The 17,698-nt window shown below is 52.8% G+C and overlaps 11 protein-coding genes across 12 annotated transcripts; 7 read left to right on the top strand and 4 right to left on the bottom strand.

Moving 5' to 3' along the window:
• Positions 1–104: 104 nt before the first annotated feature.
• Positions 105–407, bottom strand: LOC128274969 (putative uncharacterized protein DDB_G0290521). Its single transcript, XM_053013324.1, has one exon. The coding sequence runs from the start codon at positions 405–407 to the stop codon at positions 105–107; it is 303 nt and encodes a 100-aa protein (XP_052869284.1).
• A 1,101-nt stretch (positions 408–1,508) lies between these two features.
• LOC128275467 (probable dimethyladenosine transferase) lies at positions 1,509–2,622 on the top strand. Its single transcript, XM_053013975.1, has 2 exons — positions 1,509–1,630; positions 1,698–2,622. The coding sequence occupies exons 1-2, from the start codon at positions 1,573–1,575 to the stop codon at positions 2,558–2,560; spliced, it is 921 nt and encodes a 306-aa protein (XP_052869935.1). The 5' UTR covers positions 1,509–1,572; the 3' UTR covers positions 2,561–2,622.
• Positions 2,552–4,793, bottom strand: LOC128275465 (protein FAM114A2). Its single transcript, XM_053013974.1, has 2 exons — positions 2,770–4,793; positions 2,552–2,707 (listed from the first exon to the last, which is right to left on the bottom strand). The coding sequence occupies exons 1-2, from the start codon at positions 4,765–4,767 to the stop codon at positions 2,633–2,635; spliced, it is 2,073 nt and encodes a 690-aa protein (XP_052869934.1). The 5' UTR covers positions 4,768–4,793; the 3' UTR covers positions 2,552–2,632.
• Positions 4,794–5,165: 372 nt separating this feature from the next.
• Positions 5,166–6,197, top strand: LOC128275238 (nucleolar protein 12). 2 transcript variants are annotated; one of them, XM_053013669.1, is made up of 2 exons: positions 5,166–5,310; positions 5,377–6,197. In XM_053013669.1, the coding sequence occupies exons 1-2, from the start codon at positions 5,228–5,230 to the stop codon at positions 6,131–6,133; spliced, it is 840 nt and encodes a 279-aa protein (XP_052869629.1). In that variant the 5' UTR covers positions 5,166–5,227; the 3' UTR covers positions 6,134–6,197. The 2 variants fall into 2 exon arrangements, with proteins under 2 accessions (XP_052869629.1, XP_052869630.1); XM_053013670.1 differs by having other exon boundaries at positions 5,251–5,314.
• A 1-nt stretch (position 6,198) lies between these two features.
• LOC128275239 (40S ribosomal protein S25) lies at positions 6,199–7,153 on the bottom strand. Its single transcript, XM_053013671.1, has 2 exons — positions 7,093–7,153; positions 6,199–6,741 (listed from the first exon to the last, which is right to left on the bottom strand). Exons 1-2 carry the CDS (start codon positions 7,093–7,095, stop codon positions 6,385–6,387), a joined length of 360 nt encoding a protein of 119 aa, XP_052869631.1. The 5' UTR covers positions 7,096–7,153; the 3' UTR covers positions 6,199–6,384.
• A 404-nt stretch (positions 7,154–7,557) lies between these two features.
• Positions 7,558–10,008, top strand: LOC128272833 (zinc transporter 7). Its single transcript, XM_053010715.1, has 3 exons — positions 7,558–7,669; positions 8,093–8,383; positions 8,468–10,008. Exons 2-3 carry the CDS (start codon positions 8,203–8,205, stop codon positions 9,430–9,432), a joined length of 1,146 nt encoding a protein of 381 aa, XP_052866675.1. The 5' UTR covers positions 7,558–7,669; positions 8,093–8,202; the 3' UTR covers positions 9,433–10,008.
• Positions 10,009–10,289: 281 nt separating this feature from the next.
• Positions 10,290–10,895, top strand: LOC128273704 (dynein light chain Tctex-type protein 2B-like). The gene is made up of 2 exons (XM_053011729.1): positions 10,290–10,526; positions 10,603–10,895. Exons 1-2 carry the CDS (start codon positions 10,346–10,348, stop codon positions 10,857–10,859), a joined length of 438 nt encoding a protein of 145 aa, XP_052867689.1. The 5' UTR covers positions 10,290–10,345; the 3' UTR covers positions 10,860–10,895.
• A 141-nt stretch (positions 10,896–11,036) lies between these two features.
• LOC128274966 (sialic acid synthase) lies at positions 11,037–12,235 on the top strand. Its single transcript, XM_053013321.1, has 2 exons — positions 11,037–11,135; positions 11,204–12,235. Exons 1-2 carry the CDS (start codon positions 11,037–11,039, stop codon positions 12,233–12,235), a joined length of 1,131 nt encoding a protein of 376 aa, XP_052869281.1.
• A 98-nt stretch (positions 12,236–12,333) lies between these two features.
• Positions 12,334–13,435, bottom strand: LOC128274958 (SUMO-activating enzyme subunit 1). The gene is made up of 2 exons (XM_053013313.1): positions 13,324–13,435; positions 12,334–13,240 (listed from the first exon to the last, which is right to left on the bottom strand). Exons 1-2 carry the CDS (start codon positions 13,413–13,415, stop codon positions 12,334–12,336), a joined length of 999 nt encoding a protein of 332 aa, XP_052869273.1. The 5' UTR covers positions 13,416–13,435.
• A 638-nt stretch (positions 13,436–14,073) lies between these two features.
• On the top strand, positions 14,074–16,218 carry LOC128272712 (GPI mannosyltransferase 3). Its single transcript, XM_053010577.1, has 3 exons — positions 14,074–14,218; positions 14,353–15,204; positions 15,276–16,218. Exons 1-3 carry the CDS (start codon positions 14,091–14,093, stop codon positions 15,877–15,879), a joined length of 1,584 nt encoding a protein of 527 aa, XP_052866537.1. The 5' UTR covers positions 14,074–14,090; the 3' UTR covers positions 15,880–16,218.
• Positions 16,219–16,506: 288 nt separating this feature from the next.
• On the top strand, positions 16,507–17,659 carry LOC128274955 (DNA repair protein RAD51 homolog 3-like). Its single transcript, XM_053013309.1, has 5 exons — positions 16,507–16,667; positions 16,740–16,846; positions 16,926–17,122; positions 17,190–17,321; positions 17,384–17,659. The coding sequence occupies exons 1-5, from the start codon at positions 16,507–16,509 to the stop codon at positions 17,657–17,659; spliced, it is 873 nt and encodes a 290-aa protein (XP_052869269.1).
• Positions 17,660–17,698: the final 39 nt, after the last annotated feature.

Raw genomic sequence — 17,698 nt, 5'->3', positions numbered from 1 at the left:
AAATCTGTAAGAAAGCGTAAGAAAGCACAAGAAGGACGAATGCCAACAGTGCCCACATTGCCCTTAAAAGTTTTCATAGTCGTCAACTTCTACACTTTTGTCGCCTAGGTGGCGTGAGTGATGTCGTTACAGTAGTCCCCGGCTAGGCGAATCGTCGGGGTAGCGGAAGCGTCGCGACGATTTTCGGCGATATCCGAAGTCGTTGGTGTCTCTCGCGTCGCGGCTCTGCTAGGCCTCGTTGCCTGCGTCTCGTGCAAAGTTTTCATCGTTGGCTGCGGTGCCGGGAACGCTGATGATGTCGTTGGCGCTGGTGATGTCGTTGGCGCTGGTGATGTCGTTGGCGCTGGTGATGTCGTTGGCGCTGGTGATGTCGTTGGCGTTGGTGATGTCGTTGGCGCTGGTGTCATCGCTGGGTTGTCGTTGTCGTCCTGATGGTTTTTTTTTCTTGTCGATTATAGACTTTGAGCTGCAGTAGCTTAACATTTGTCTCGAAATGGTGGTACGGTGCGGGTATCGATCAAGGACCAAATGAGCGTTCAGCGCCCTGTAACCGCCGTACTGTCTTCACGGTCAGGTGGTGTGTTGTCGAGGTCACGCTAAATTTGGAGAACCGGTCGCTTCATTCGATGCACTGTCGCTCGTCTCTCGCATCGAGTGTGTGTATGTGTGCGTGTGCTCGTGGCGCGTTTCCAAAATGGCGCTCGTGCGGCGTGGGTTTTTCGTCGAACCCATTATTTAATGGCGTGATAATTTGCTGGCACGCGGGTAGTTGATTTAGACCGCGTCTCCTGCGCGAATTGGGTCGTTACGCCGCCTCTTCCTTCGATAACGCGATTTTGTGCGATCATCCGCTCGTACAGGGGTCACTTGCCGGTCGTTCCGGGCTGCGTAGCACCATGGTTGATGGGTCGGTCACTAGCTTACCGATTCGGGGCGTCGTTAGCGTTTTAGCTTAGCGTTGCTCGGGTTTGCTGTTGCTCGATCGTCAAAAAACCACGCGGTCGTCCAATGGCGTCAGTGATGTGCACTCGATGCTGCGCTTGGCGCTCGGTTTTTACACTTTCCGGGGTACATTTTTCACTCGGGGTCCACTCGTACAAATTTTCGTGCTCTCGGTTAGACGGGGAATTGCTTAATGCCACGACGGAAACGAAACGAGAACGAAAGCGTGAGTGTGAGAAAGCGTGGTGCGCGCATGGCAGATGACTTGTCACTTGTTTCGAGCCGAGTGCTCGAACACCGGTTTCGGTACTACTTCTACACTTTTTCCGCGAGGTGGCGCGAGTGATGTCGCTGCAAGACATTATTTCATATTTACTCTTTTGTCTTAGATCGAAGTAGCATGTTTGATTATTTGTATTCATCCACCAAGATTTCTCCGTTGCTTTTAAATAACTTGAACATGAAATCGATAGAAACATGCAAAGTAGTCGACTCAGGCAGTTCACAGTAGTGTATAGAGTTTTCTTCGGGGTTGTTGTGATGAGCGTATTTTGACAGTCCGTCAATCCCGCACATGGTGATCAACATTGGCTCGGCTTTTCGTTTGCATTCGTCTTGGCTTGAGCCGAAATGCCGAAAGTACGCACCGAGAAAAAATCACGCGTACACAATGAGGTCGCCAAGCAGGGTAAGTGGCGCGGGCGACGGAATATCTACCGGCGGCAAAGTGTACTCACCGTCCGCTCCTTTCGCAGGCATCGTCTTCAACAAGGACTTTGGTCAGCACATCCTCAAGAATCCGCTCGTCATCACGTCCATGCTTGAGAAGGCGGCCCTCCGTCCAACGGATGTGGTGCTCGAGATCGGTCCCGGTACCGGCAACATGACGGTAAAGATTCTGGAAAAAGTCAAAAAGGTGGTGGCCTGCGAAATCGACCCGCGGCTTGTGGCGGAACTGCAAAAGCGCGTCCAGGGTACGCACCTGCAGCCGAAGCTACAGATACTGATCGGGGACGTGCTGAAGACGGACCTGCCGTTCTTCGACATTTGCGTCGCCAACATGCCGTACCAGATCAGTTCGCCGTTCGTGTTCAAACTGCTGCTCCACCGGCCATTCTTCCGCTGTGCGGTGCTCATGTTTCAGCGCGAGTTTGCCCAGCGGCTGGTGGCCAAACCGGGCGACAAGCTGTACTGCCGGCTAAGCATCAACACGCAGCTGCTGGCCCGCGTCGACATGCTGATGAAGGTGAGCAAGAACAACTTCAAGCCCCCGCCGAAGGTGGAATCGAGTGTGGTGCGGATCGAACCGCGGAACCCACCGCCACCGATCAACTACACCGAATGGGACGGGCTGACGCGGATCGCCTTCTTGCGCAAAAACAAAACACTCGCCGCCGCGTTCAAGCAAACCACGGTCCTAACCGCCCTCGGGGACAACTACCGGTTGCACTGCTCGCTAAAGAATGTCGATGTGCCGGCCGATCTCGACGTAAAGGCAAAGGTCGAACAGATACTAGAGCGGGTCGAGGCGGCCAACAAACGGGCCCGGTCGATGGACATCGACGACTTTATGGCCGTACTGCAGGCATTCAACGCGGACGGATTCCACTTTAGCTGAGTGACCGAATTGTTTATTTGTTATTTTATAATAAAAAACACGTAACGTGATCACACTCTCAGAACGGCCAATTTAGGCGGCGCCAAGCTGCAGTATCGGGATAAAAAGCTGGAACGCATTCTGAATGTACGAGGTGCTGTTGGAACCCTGCAAGAGGCATTGAAATGTTAGACACGAGAATCGGAAACCCTGCCGAATGCCGAACAGACCTCCAAAAAGATGTTGGTAACAAGCGTACTGTCGGTGTCGCCAGAGCCAGAGTCCTCCTGGTTGAGGCGGGTCAGTTCGGACCCGAACCGCGTTGCCACACCGCTCAGATGCCAGCAGAACACCGTCGTCAGCTGGACCAGCACATCCGCCTCGGTGGCCGTACTGTGGTGCTCGCTGATGAGCAAGCTCTCGGCCAACTTGTGCATCCGCAGCACACAGAGAGCCGTCGTTTGGGCGAGCGCATGCATGGCCTTTTCGAAGATATCCTGGGACGATGCGGCCCCCTCCGGGCCCTGCTCCAGCCACGCCGTGTACTCGGCCCAACTTTTAACGATCTCTCCGAAATCGATTTTCACGCTCGGATCGAGATCGACGATCGTTTCGCGCAACTTTCCCTCCAGCTCGGCGGCCGTGTGCGTCCCATCGGCATCGGCCGTTTCCACGTCCATTTCCGGGAGCTCGCACAGTTCCTGCACCTCGCCCATCGTTTCCTGCAACTCGTCCAGCGCTTTCCCCATCAGCGGTTCCATCAGCGATTCGAGCTTGAGCGTCGCCTGCTTCGATAGCATCTCGAGCGCCTCGAGATGCACCAGTCCGTGGTAGTCGTCGAAGAGGGCCTCGAAGTGAAGCTTCTTCCGGTACTGGTGCTTTTGGATCTGCTTCAAACTCCGTTCGCGCTCCTCCGTCTTGGCCTTCGCTTCGCGCAGCACCTGGCTCAGGACGACACCATCGGTCGGTTGGAGACCAAGCAGCTTGCGTTTGTTCAACAGTCCCGGATCGTTCTCCTGCAGGATGGTCATCGTTTTCTTGCCGATGCCCTCGAGCGTGTCCAGCCCGCCCGTGATTACTTTGCTGCTAATCTGCGTCACACCCGACACGAGCTGATCGAACCCGAACCGATCCTCCGACGGAGCCTTTCGTGCCGTCGTGCCGATCGTCTCCTGTTCGCTTTCGGGCACGTACCCATCGGCCCGCAGTTTGGCCTCCGCTTCTGCCTGCCTCCGGGCCAGTTCCTCCGGGTTCGGCACACCGATGCCCGATTCGATCACCTGCGTAATGTTGGTCGTTATCGAGGCGACGGATTTCGAGGCCGACGACAGGAATGAAACAGCCGCACCACCCCACGATGGCTTCCAACCGGTCCACGATTGACCGTCACTCGTTTGGCCGCCAGCCACCCCACCGCCACTCGTGGCCACTCGATCGAGCACTGACGCTATGGGAGGATCATCTCTGTGGACCATAAAGTCCTGCAGCTTGCTCTCCACTTCATCGATGTCCACGTCTCGGAAACTAGCCTTCGCTTCCGTTTGCGGTTCATTCTTGCCCTTCGGTCCCCCTGCCGTACTACCTCCCGTGTCCACACTGAAATCTCCCCAATCATCATCGAAATCATCCCATCCTTCTTCATTCGCCGTGGCTTGTGGTTTCTCGGGTTGTTCCACATCCTTCGGCACGTTGCTTGGGGGTTGTTCTTTTTTTGTGGTCTGCTCATCCAACCGTTGGGGTCGTGCCGGTTTAAGAATAAGCTTTCGTGGCTTCGATGTGACGGTCTCGTCGATCGTGCCGTGAGGTGCCTCGTTACCGCTGCTGCTCGTGGAGGCTTTTCGCTCTTCGGTTGATTTTTCTTTCGTAGGTTCCGGAACTGTTTCCGGTTCGGGAATAGCTGGTAGGTCTTTGTGGCTAGTTTCTGCTTCCAACGGTGTAAAGGGTGCATCGATTTTTACCGAGCTCGGAAGAGGTTTAGGTGGGTCACTTTCTTGGTCTTCGTCGTGCACCGAATGCACCACTTTTTCAGAGGTATGTTGATCACTTTTTGCGTCGGTCTTTCTTTGATCCACGTCAGAAGTTGCACTCGCTTTAGGCATCCGAGGCTTCGTCGACCGTAGCTCCCCAGAGGCGGTAGTTTCGCTGACCGCCGCCTTCAACTCGTCCGGCGCAATCTCTTCAAAATCTTCGTCCGCACTGGCGAACTCTTCACTATCGGAATCACACATTTCTATTGGTTTTTTCGTGAAACAACTTCACGACTGAGCTTTTGCAAGGGGAAAGATTAAATACGCAACAGCAACAAACGATGACGTTTTGCCCACTTTTTGATCGACGTCCAATCAGCTGAGCTCACCAAACATGCCCGAAATTAAGATAAAAAATCGCACAGAAACTGCTTCAAACGGGTGCCAATTTAGCTCATAAGCGATATCGTTTTAAATTACCACAAATAAGAAGAGATGCAGACCTAATTTAGAGCAGTTTCTAGCAAAAACATTTCAGCTGAAGAAACGTTCTCAGCTCTGTAGGATCGATGTTCGCACGTTTCATCGATTTAATGCGAGATTGATCGAGGAATCGAGGCCATGCGTTAGTTGTTTACATTCCGGGTCGCGGTCGCCGTTTTGTGCGGTGCTCTGGAGTGTTTGGAATAATTGGAGTTCAGAAACCGGCATCCCACCGAAAATGAAGCGCAAATCCGAGGGAGGCAACAAGCAGCCTTTTCGGCGGCCAAAAGTCGAGCTAGTGTTCGACCCCCAGAAACGGGCGTAAGTAGCGACCGCCGGCAATGTTGGAGGAATCTACGAATTGTTTCCTCACCCCCTTCTTTGTAGCGAGTTCCTGGGAGGATTTCATAAACGAAAGTTGCACCGTCGCAAAATTGCACAGGGAGAGATGCAGCGCAAGTTGAAGGAGGAAACGCGACGCATCCGGGCGGAAGCGAAGGAAAACCTGCGCAAGCTGTACCAATCGCAAAAACCCATCCCGGAGCTGGCCGACCAGGAGGAGAAGGAGGAGGAAGAGGACGAGTACGATACGGAGAACGTGACGGTAAAGGTGGTGGAACTGTCCACCAGTGTGCTCGCGAAGGAGAACCATTGGATTGGCGAAAACCGTGCCCCGAAGGATGATGCCGAAGACGATGAGGAGCAGCAGAACGAACAGAGTGACGACGATGACGGCAACCGATTGGGAGTGGTGCCGGGCATGGAGCTCGAGGGTGAGCAGAAAGTTCGCCGAAAATTAAAACCGTTCACCGAACGGGCAGAAGAAGCGAATGGAGAAGGTGAGCCCAGCTGCTCGCAAACGGCCACGAAACAGGAGAAACCCAAACAAAAGAAAGGACCGGTGCTCAACCTCGAAGGCATACGGTCGAAGAAGGAACTGAACCACAAACTGAAACGGTACGCACTGAAATCGATGAAGAAAAGCCAGGTGTTCCGGCAGAAGAATCGAATCCAGAAACAGAAACAGCTCAAGGAATCGCGACGCGTTCGCCACTTTAAGGAGAAGCATCTGAAGCAAAAGAAGGGCAATCGCCGTTCGGACGGTGGTCGTGAGCCAACCAGACGAAGGCGGGGCGATGATTGATGGGAATGATGTGAAGGGCTTGTTTGGAGTAACACAATAAAAAGGAAACATTTCCGAGCGGAATATTACTTAATCATAAGTATATTTTTTCCTCATTCCGAAGCCGATTGCTGTGCCGATGGTTCACTTGGCGAGGCGACACATTTGCGGGTTGCACACCACCGGAGAATCGCAGTCCAGAGCACCGTGCGGTGTGCACTCGGTCACAGCGCACTATTACAACAAACAACGGAATCCCCGGACGGACCGCTTTACGCCACCGGATCGTCGCCCTTGGTGGTACGGGTATAGATGACCTGGGCGTGGTGGTGCACAACCTGCTTGATGAGGCCCTTCAGGCACAGTTCACGCAGCCCTCGCTTGGCCAGCGAACCACGGATCTTCAGCCTTTCCGAGACGACCGACGGAGTGATCAGCTTGTAGGCGGGAACCTCCTTGTACAGTTTGTCGTACGTGGCCTTATCGAACAGGACCTGGTTGTTGAGCTTGTCGCGGACCTTTCCCTTCGACCACTTCTTCTTCTTGGCCTTGCCGCCGGATCCTCCTTCCTTCTTCTTCTGGGTCTTTTGCGGCTGCTTTGCCGACCCCTTGGTATCCTTCTTCGGAGGCTAGAATTCGCAGACGAAAGTGAACATGAAAACACACATTAACAAAGGTGCCGGTATCACCGGTGATATTCTCCACGCAGCCGACCGAATTGCCGTCAGGGTTCCATTGCGCACGGTAGCAGGAAATCCAGATTTGCAGGTGTTTATACACAAACCTAGGCACCAAGCGGTGGCGGCATCACATCACGAGTTTACAACCATCGTTGCCGCTGGTCTAGTTGCATCAAAACACCGGCAATTCACATGCAGTACGTAGAACAGCCGTAGGCAATTCAATCGGTCATGCGAAAGAAACGATTCGTCGAATCTAAACAACGTATGTTGCCCGAAATTGCACCGATTCCAACCTACCATTGTGAAGTATGGACTCGAAAAGACCGTCCGCAGTCGTCGGCAACTGAGTGAAAGAAGGAAGTAGCGAAACGCAATGTCGAAACGCGGATGTCGAACTGTCAAACGTTATCCATCAAAAAAGGTACTGCGTTTCGGGCTAAGAAATTAAACAGAAATATGTTACTGAAAAAGATGCTAAAAGATAGTAAAATTTTTACTTTAATGTAAATATCATATTTTTCGTCATCATTTGTCATCGGGCAACATGTTTCAAGTCACGGAAAAATGCTGCCAAACTGAACGAAACTATCCTGTCACAGATGTGCGTTTTTCCCAACGAAAGCGTTCGCATTTGACAAGTCGAAAAGTTGTCGAAAAGTGGTCGGTTTTGTCGTGTCAACACAGTGGCCAGTACAAAGGGTGGACGAAGGCGGTCGGCAAATAGCTACGCGAGACGGCCTCATTAACCATTTGCCGACACACCACAAGTATTGAAATGTTCTGCAAACCATGCTGCTGATCGTTAGCACCACTCAATCGCGCACGGTTCTGTCCGATCGGTGGTTATCGATTTAAAATTCCCCAGCCCATCAAGGTAAGTGTGAGCAAGGTTTCCCAGACCTGCTGTTAGCTATCTTCTTCGTCGTTGTCGGTTGCTGTCGTCATTGATAAAAAAATACATGGAAATCGACTGTGAGTGCGAGTGACTAAATTACTCTTTCTTCTGATCGTGACACTACGTCAAAGGGTTTCCCAATGAGGAAACTCCGGACAAAATAAACAATTTTATATTGTGCATACGTAAGCACACAACCTGCCGATTTCACCAAACCAAAACGGCGGTTTTGTTTATACTACCCCCACCCGGCCGTGGCCTACTTGGAAAGGTTCCGGAGGAGAACGCAACCGACGAAACGCAGCAACTCGAAGGAAATGACATTTTCCTCACCATCATTGAATCATTCATGGATCGTGTTTATTAAAAAACAATCATCACACCATCTTACGTGCTCTCCAGATTTCCCACAGGCGACCTGCAGTGGTAACGAGCGTGCTCGGTGTTCTGGTGAAACCCAACACAAAGCGTTTTGACCACGACGACGGGCGACTCTTTCCTGGCGCGCTGCAATGCTCCCGTTAACTCACAAAGATTCCCGGGGCTTCGGGTACCGGATACGGGAAAAGTTCAACAATCTCGCCCGGCTCATCCTAGCCGATCGTAACTCGCGCAACCTGTTCTTGTTCCTGCTGCTGAATTTAAGCTTCGCCTTCGTCGAGCTAATGTACGGCATATGGACGAATAGTTTAGGTAATGAGGTCGCGATCGGTCGCATCGCCGTGCCATCAAACCTGCAATGCCTGCTAATGCCTTTCCGTTTCCACTTTCCCACAGGACTGATCTCAGATTCGTTTCACATGTTTTTCGACTGCACCGGGCTGCTGGCAGGTTTGGCGGCCTCGGTCATAACGAAGTGGCGTGCGAATGAAAAGTATTCTTACGGTTACGTTCGGGCCGAGGTACTGGCCGGGTTTGTGAACAGTTTGTTTCTACTGTTCATCGCGTTCTTCATCATGTCCGAGGCGGTCGAACGGGCCATCGAGCCACCGGAGGTGAAACACGAGCGTCTGTTCGTGGTTTCGGTGCTCGGCCTGCTGGTGAACCTGGTCGGCATTTATGCATTCCAACACGGGGGCCACGGGCACTCGCATGGCGGCGGTAGTAGCCACGGGCACTCGCATGGTGGCGGTGCTAGTCATGGCCATTCGCACGGTGGCGTCGGCAATCATTTGAACCACCACGACACGCACCATCTGCTGTCAAACCACAACGATCACGGGCATTCGCACGGTGGCAACGATAACCACAACGACCACAACCACCACCACCACCATAGTACGGAGATTGTGTCCACGAATTCACAGATTATGCGTGGCGTGTTTCTACACATTCTGGCGGACACCCTGGGCTCGGTGGGTGTGATCATTTCGGCGGTGCTGATGCAGGTGTTCGGGTGGATGCGTGCCGATCCGATCTGCAGTATGTTCATTGCGCTCACGATCGGTGTCAGCACACTGTCGCTGATCAGAGAGTCGGTGATGGTGCTAATGCAGCGGCAACCGGTTGCACTGGACCGTCTGCTGCCCTCCTGCTACCAGAAGGTAACCGGACTGGCCGGTGTGTACAGCGTGCAGGAGCCACACTTTTGGACGCTCTGCACTGACGTGTACGTGGGCGTCATTAAGCTGGAGGTATCGAAAAACGTCGATCCGAAGTACGTCGTGCAGCACACGCGCATGATCTTTGAAGCCATCGGCATCCGGCAGATCAACATTCAGCTCGACTACACCGCAATGTGATAAGACCGTACAAGCTAGAGGGTTACTACTTACCACCCGGCCCCCCAGCCGGGAGGATGATTGCCCCGGCGGGTTGGGTGTGGCCTTCGCGATTTTCTACTTTCCTTTCTTCGCAACACAACTCCGTGTTATAATGTTACTGTTTCCTACCTCCTCGGCGAGCTCCCGATAAAGTTAACGTAGATTCCGTGTTGTTTTAATTCGATAAGCACCACCTAGTGGGACAGGGACGCAAAAAGACGCTTACGGACAGCGTTGTGGGGGGAACTGTTGCTTACAGAAAGGCACCCTGTGGAGGATGCATCCCCTGTTTTATTTTTGTTTTACAAAACCAACACCAAACGTGGCCGAGTTCCCTTTGTTTTCACCCCGCTGCTCTCCTTCCTTCTTCTGTGTCAAGCAACGGTGGCGCTTAAAGACTATCCGAGGGGCGTGCGGAACGGAACGGATCGGACCGTAGAGTTAAGTGATTTACAAACAAGGAAGGCAAAGCCACTCGCAGCACTGTCCAGGCTCGTGGCTGAAGAGGGATTCAATTGTAAGATTTAAAGTAAACGGCGATAGTATCAGCATCAATTACGTTGTAATAGATTATTCGTACGACACGAACAAAACGTCTTCGAGCGGATCCGGGCAAGACGAGAAAGGCAGTATATGATGGTGTTTACACCACTACCTTACGGTAATCACTTGTAAAATGGGAAGAAAATATACAATTATGTTGAAAATTAAGCTGTGATTGTTCTGTGATTTCAAAAATTCCCACAAGCACCGTACATTTTTCACCGGGCACTGTTTACTCCGTTCTATCCGTCGCCCAGCAACCATTGAAACCCAACGCCCATTGATGGCAACGGATTCCCGATTGTTTCTAGTGTTCACACTCAAAGCAAAGTGACCGCCTCCAGTGACCATGGTGGTGGGTAGTGAAAAACCTGGAGAGGAAATGTCCGAAACTACCCAGACCCAGGATGATCGGGAAGGCGCGGAAGGTATGCCGGCCGCATACCTGATGCGACCGGGCCTGGGCGAACGATTCAAATCGGAAAAGATTCGCGACATTATTAACACCGCGCTCACGGAAACACTGACCGGTAAGCGGGAGCCGCTGATGGCCAGCATTTAAGCGCCACAATCACCCGGGAATGATGACGGTCGCACGGTTTGCAGGTAAAAAGTACAACGCCGAGATGGCGGCGGTTTACACGAAAACACTGGCCGACGAAATCAGCTTGCGAGTCCGGGATCTCAATATGCAGAGCTACAAGCACGTGGTGGAGGTGATGCTGGGCCAGCAGCTGGGCGCCGGGTGCAAGTACGTGTCACGGTGCCGCTGGGACCCGGAGACCGACAATCACGCATCGGGCGAATTTACTAATTCCTCCATCTTCTGCGTGGTGACAGTGTTCGGTCTTTATCTGTACTGAGGAGGCTGCGGCGGAAAAGGAGTTGGGAACGGCGAACGATGCGTCAAAATTTGGCCTTTGCTCCGTTTAATTTGGGGTCGCTGGCCCACGAGTGTGTTTGTAAATAGTTGGTGTGTTTTGCTTTGTTATTTTAAAGCCTCATTATTAGATTGTAATAAAAAAAGAGAGCATTTTATTATGTGGCACTCTGAGGGCAAAGTTTTCGTGGTTGCTGAGATCGGACAAAACCATCAAGGTTCCGTGGACGTTGCTAAGCGTATGATACAAACGGCAAAGGTAACAACGCCAACTCGAATGCATTTTTCTATCCACTGACCACCGCCATTCCACCGCTGTTCCACCAGGACTGCGGAGCCGATTGTGTAAAGTTCCAGCGCTCGACTTTGGCGGAAAAATTCACTGGGGCGGCTCTGGCCCGATCGTACGGCGGCCCGCATTCGTGGGGCCAAACGTATGGGCAGCACAAAGCATTCCTGGAGTTTACGCTCGATCAGTACCGCGAGTTGCAACGGTTTGCCAGCGAAGCCGGTGTGCTGTTTACGGCTTCCGCGATGGATATGGTTTCGTTCCGGGAGCTTGAGGAACAGCTGAGGGTTCCGTTTATTAAAATCGGTTCCGGTGATGCCGACAATGTGCCCCTTCTTCGCTATGCGGCTACCCGAACCCGGGTGCCGTTGGTCGTTTCGACCGGAATGCAGAGTTGGGAGCAAATTCAACGGATTGGTAACATTTTTCGAGGCAGAAACAACGTGGCCCTATTGCACTGTATTTCGGCGTATCCAACACCACCGGAGGACACGATGTTGCGCTTGATTCCCCTGTACCGCGATCGCTTTCCGCACCTAACGGTCGGTTACTCGGGACATGAGCTGGGCGTGCAGCTCACCGTTGCAAGCGTGGCGTTAGGTGCGAGGATTATCGAGCGCCACTTTACCCTGGACAAAACGTGGAAAGGCACCGACCATCGGGCATCGCTAGACCCGCCCGAATTCACGCGCATGGTACAGTACATTCGGACGATCGAAGGTAATCCGTTGAAGGACACGGATTGTGTTGAAGAGCTGTTGGCCAACGTATTGGATTCCAGCGATTACGATGGGACCGAGTTGCACAGTGCGCTCAAAAAGATGCACGTAGAGTACCGAAAGATGTTGCAATCGGAAAGACCTTGCCATAACAAGTTAGGTAAATCGTTGGTTTACGCCAAACATTACCTCGCCGGTCACACGCTCCGCGAGCAAGATGTAGCTGTGAAGGTCAGTGAACCCCAGGGCTTGTCACCGTGGTGCTACGATTCCGTTGTGGAGCGAACGTTACGACGAACCGTCGCATTGGACGATCCCGTCCTCGAGCGGCATTTTTCAATGCAACCCTAACCCTGTCGATACGTTGAACAAAGTACAGAATGAATACATATATTTTTCCAGTAGAGACAAAACGGTTCTTAAACATACATCGCCACCACCACCAGTGTTCACTCGGTGGCCCCAACCAGTTCCACGAAACCGCAGCACCGTTCGGGATCGAACAGGAACACATTGCGATGTGGTGCTTCCTTCTGCGATACCACTTTGATGATCTCGTGCGCTACGGCCCCTCCGACGATGGCGGCCGCCGGAGAAATCTGCGCAAACACGTGAACGAACGCATCGTCGGGAACGAGTTCCGGTGCCAGAGTGTCGCGCAGCTGCTGCAACTTCGTGTAATCCTCGCTACGTCGCCGATAATCCGGATCCCGTTTCTCCTCGTCGCGGAACGTTTGCAGAACGCGCAGCAGCGGGAGGGCCGGACCGGTACGCTTCAACTTCCCCAGGAACGTGGCGTCGCGGTAATCGAAATCCAGCAGCGCTTGGTATGGTGGGAAGTGCAGCGTGCGCTTCACCGTCGTGGTGACGATTTCGGATTTCGTTCGCTCTCCCGGCTTCGAGATCACCTTGTGCTTACTGATGTCCTCGGCGAACTCGTGCTCCTGCAAGTCGGCAAAACTGAACCCGAACATTCCCCAGAGGTCGGCGGTAAAGAATTTCACATTCGCCTCACGGCAAGCACGGTTCACGCGCAGCTGTTCCGCGGTCGGGGCACCGATCACGCAGACCACGTCAAAGTTGCGGAAGAACTCGTCCGGTTTCGATGCCAGCGAGGCGGGATCGGCCTTCAGTTCTACCATCGGATTGAGGTTCTGGGCACGGGCGAGCGATGCCTCGGCACGATTACTGCCGACCGAGGTTGGCGGGGCCAAGAATTGCGAGCAAAATTCCGTCGGGGTGACCAGCGCATCATCGAGCAGTGTGACCGACTTAACACCGGTCAGTACGATGTTTTTCACGATTTCTGCTGCCAACCCGTTCAGACCGGCGATCAGAATGCGCGCCCCACGAAGCCTGTCGGAAGACAACGGACGGACGAACGGAGTGAGCGGATTGAACCGGCGGACGCGGAGGGAAGCGTACTCGGCCGTACTTACCGCTTTTGCGAATCCAAACCCCACAGACGAATCTGCCGATCGTACAGCTCGGCTTCATGCTCGCTTAATTCGGTACCATTCGTTCCCACCATCTTCGTTTCGCAAAACCGGTCTACTTTGTCGAAGCAATCACTTCAGTAATGTTTGGCGTCGCCGGCTTGACAGCTCGCTGTCAAATGTGAGAGACTTTTTAACGAAGCCACTCACACGGTGCACCGAAGCACCAGCTACGAAATTCGCAATCGCCCTTTTTCCTGGGTTTAAAAACCTGAATTTCTGTTGAAAAACTGTTCACATTTTTACGATGATCATCCTCGTTTTCGCTTCTTTGTCCGTCCACCCGTTCCATTTCGCAAACCGCACCGAAAATCCTTGTTCCTTCGCCTCACAGAAACCCTTTCGACAGGTTAGTTACGTCATCGAAACGACGCTCGCGGCCGCGATGAAAACAAAACGTCACGCCGTGAGTTTATTTTCGTCGACGGTGGCGGCTTTCAACGGTCATCCGCACGCACAGGAACACGCGCTGGAACCCCCGGCGCAGCTTCTCTACAGTCTCTAAATCCGGGCCCCCCCAAGGGGGCAAGCGCAAACGTAAGGTTAGCACGTGTGTTGTCGCCAGTGTGCCAGTTCGAATCCGCGTTGGGCCGGCAAAATTCAGTCCTTCACCCCGCACCACGCTATAGTGACCGCCGCGTGTGTGTGTGTGCGTCCGTGGTGAAGCAACAGTCCGAAAAAGAAAGTTTGTGATCCGATTAAAGCCGAGAATGGAAGCGGGAAGAATGTTTTGGTTTTTTGCCGCCCTGCGCGTCGCATCGGTGTTTCTTGTGACGACTTTTTTCGCGCCGGACGAGTACTGGCAAAGTCTGGAGGTAGCGCACCGTTTGGCCTTTGGGTAAGTGGACACAAAAATCATCGCGACACCGATCGCGTTGTTGCGTGACATTAGCAACGGCGCGGCGCGCGCACGTGTGCGTGGCGAAGATGATCGTGGATTGTGGGGTCTGATTGGTTCGCTCCGTCTTTTAGCTATGGCCACTTGACATGGGAATGGACCGCTGGCATCCGTAGCTACCTGTATCCGGTGTTCATTGCCGGACTCTACAAACTGCTGGCCCTGCTCAGTCTGGATTCCGTGGAACTGCTCACCATCCTGCCGCGTGTCCTGCAGGCGTTGCTCAGTGCGTACGCCGACTATCGGTTCTACGTGTGGTCAAACAAGAGCAAATGGTCCGTCTTTCTGCTCGCCACCTCCTGGTGCTGGTTCTACGTCGCATCCCGTACGCTGGCCAACACGCTCGAAACGGCCGTTACGATGATCGCACTCAGCTTCTTCCCGTGGGCCTCGGAGTCTACCACGTTCCTGCTGCCCGTGGCACTGTCGTTCTTCCTGCGGCCCACTTCCGTCATTCCCTGGGTGCCGCTGTGTGTGTATCACATTAAAAAGTCCTCGCACCCAACCTGGGAACTCCTGCTGAAACGGTACCTTCTTGTCGGGCTGCTGGTCGGAGTGGTAAACATCGCCGTGGATAGCTACTTCCACGGTGCGTTCGTCGTTACGGCCTACGAGTTCCTTCATCACAACGTGCTGCAGGGCGTTGGAAGTTTCTACGGCGAGCACCCGTGGTACTGGTACGTGTCCACCGGCTTGCCAATCGTGCTCGGAGTCGGTATCGTCCCGTTCGTCCTGGCGTGCTACGATACGGTACGCAACCGCCAAGTGTACCCGCAACGCATGGTGCTACTTTCGTCCATCCTGTTCACGGTGGCCCTGTACTCGGTGCTTTCGCACAAAGAATTCCGCTTCCTACTGCCGGTCCTGCCAATGTGTCTGTTCGTATCGTCCGATTATCTCTCACGCTGGAGTCGCAAAGCATCGAGGTAACGAATACCGACGTCCGCGAATGGGATTCAAATGGAAGTGTTGATTCGATGACTCTGTCCCTTTTCAGCAAGCTGATTTGGTTCGTGGCGCTCTTCATAGTGGCCGTCAACGCGCTGATGGCGGGATACACCGGACTCGTCCATCAGCGCGGCACACTAGACGTGACATCTTACCTCGGGTCGACCACCGGCGAGTATCGCGATGAGTACCGAAATGAAGCGAAAATCCTGTTCCTGATGCCCTGCCACTCGACCCCGTTCTACAGTCACGTGCATCAGAACGTGACGATGCGTTTCTTGCGCTGCGAGCCGAATCTGCAGGGACAGGAAAACTACGTCGACGAGGCGGACCAGTTCTACGGCAATCCGATGGGATGGATCCGCCGAAATCTGCCGGTTCATCCGCGCAGCGCTCTCCCGACGCACGTCGTTGCGTTCGATGTGCTGGAACCGCAAATCAAGGACTTCCTGTCGATCTACCACGAGAAAGCCTCGTTCTTCCATACGGACTATCCCACGGAACGGGTCGGCCAGTACGTAAAGGTGTACGAACGGTTCGACCCGAATGCTGCTCCTACGACGACCACCACCACGGCTGCTCCGTCTTCTGCTACGGAGCACGTCGAAGCCGATGACCAACAGTACAATCCCGACGACGAAGAGGCTGTGTAGAGTCCGTGCCGCCTAGAATGGCCCTTTTTTCATCCTTTACATTCAATTTAATTTACTTTACCGTTTCATTAGTGGCGTGCTAATTTTTAAGAACATATTTTCCGGTTCGGTGGCATTTGAAAGCAAACGCGCCCTTCCCGATGCAATCTTCCTTCCAAACGGGGGGAAGTAAATGAGTTTCTTTTTCTACATCGCTTGAAAACTTAACGACAATTGTGTAATACTTAGGTTTAACCGATCTTTTTTTATTTGTGTTGCTCGAGTTCAAAATGATTTCACATCGCTTCGTCATTAGCAACATCCACTGCCCACTGTCTGGCTTAGTGTTTGCGTGTGTGTGTGTGTGTGTGTGTGTGTGTATATGCGAATGAGGTTCCTCCGGACCGGAGGAATGCTCGTATAAAGAAGTTTTGTGTCAACATTAAGGAGAAATAAAGACAAATAACAATTTTTAAAAAGTCGCAAATCGCGTTTCTTTTCATATCGTTGTTCACACGAAAAGCACGCAGCCTTCAGGCAGGCTGGCTGAGTACGTTCTATTTTGACAGACGCTTTTCGCGCGTATACAAAAGTCGAACCGAAAAGCCGGTGTTTGCTTTGATTTAATATTGCTTTTTGTGCGGTGATATGTTTCAGACTTCTGCTTTGGATTTGTGGAAGGAAGAATGCGAACGCATAGGAATACTGACGTTCTGCAAGGATCTCGACCTGGCCCTGGGCACCGGCATTGCACAGGGGCTGATTACCGAACTATGCGGCCGTCCCGGTAGCGGCAAAACACAGTTTTGGTGAGCATGAACAATCCCAGTGCACCAGACTGTGAAAAAAAAAAAAACGAACCCCTCTACTGTTGCTCCTAGCTTGCAGCTCTCAGTAAACGTTCAAATACCTCACCAACTAGGCGGTCTAGAAGGACGGGTTGCCTATCTGGACACAAAATACGGATTCTCTCCGCAACGGATACAAGGTAAGAGACGAGGAGCAGCACGTTCCGTCAGAAAGCCGGGCTAAGGGAGATAATATTTCTACGACTTTTTTTCGTACAGACATGGCAAAAGCCTGCCTCGATCATTGCACGAAACTCATCGCCTCCGTACCGCACAAGTACAACGCACAAGAGATTATGGCCGGCTTCACAATGGACTCGATCATGAACAATATCCTCTACACGCACGTGCGCAATTGTTCACATATTATGGAGGCAATCGCCGTGTTGCAGAACAAATGCTACGCCGGCGAGAAGGTTAGTTACCACCGAAATACCATTCGAGATGGCGCTTGATTACTGGTCCATTACTCCGCTCCGCTAGATTAAACTGATCATAATAGACTCCCTATCGTTTGTGGTGCGCAACACGATACCACGGACGCTCGAACGAGTGAAACGTCTGCACGAAATACTTACCCCGCTCCACAAGCTAGCCCACCGGTTTGGCTGTGTCGTAAGTAGTGATCCCACTTCCCGTTTCGGACCATTTTTAGGCAAAGTTTCTACTTTCGCTAGGTGGTCGTAACGAACGACTTGACGACGAAAATTACGGATTCTAAGAAGCCGTTCGACAACATCCAAATCGTACCGGCCCTCGGCGAAAGCCACAGCCACAAAATTAACCAACGCATCATACTTGGACGGGATGATACGAACGGGCAGCAGCAGCACTTGAACCGCTATATTGCATCGATCGTGAAGAGTCCCACCACGCCCCCGATTTCGGTCGCATTTATCATTGAAACCGCGGGCATTCGTGATGTGCGACAAGGCCGCACGCAAGCGCCTTGAAGCGCGAAGCAAAAGAGGATTGGAAGAGGATCGGAAAGA

This window comes from Anopheles cruzii, chromosome 3 (genome assembly GCF_943734635.1).
Source record: "Anopheles cruzii chromosome 3, idAnoCruzAS_RS32_06, whole genome shotgun sequence".
NCBI classification, from domain to species: Eukaryota; Metazoa; Arthropoda; class Insecta; order Diptera; family Culicidae; genus Anopheles; species Anopheles cruzii.
The sequence above is the reverse complement of the archived record's forward strand: the minus strand, read 5'-3'. Positions and strand labels throughout refer to the sequence as shown.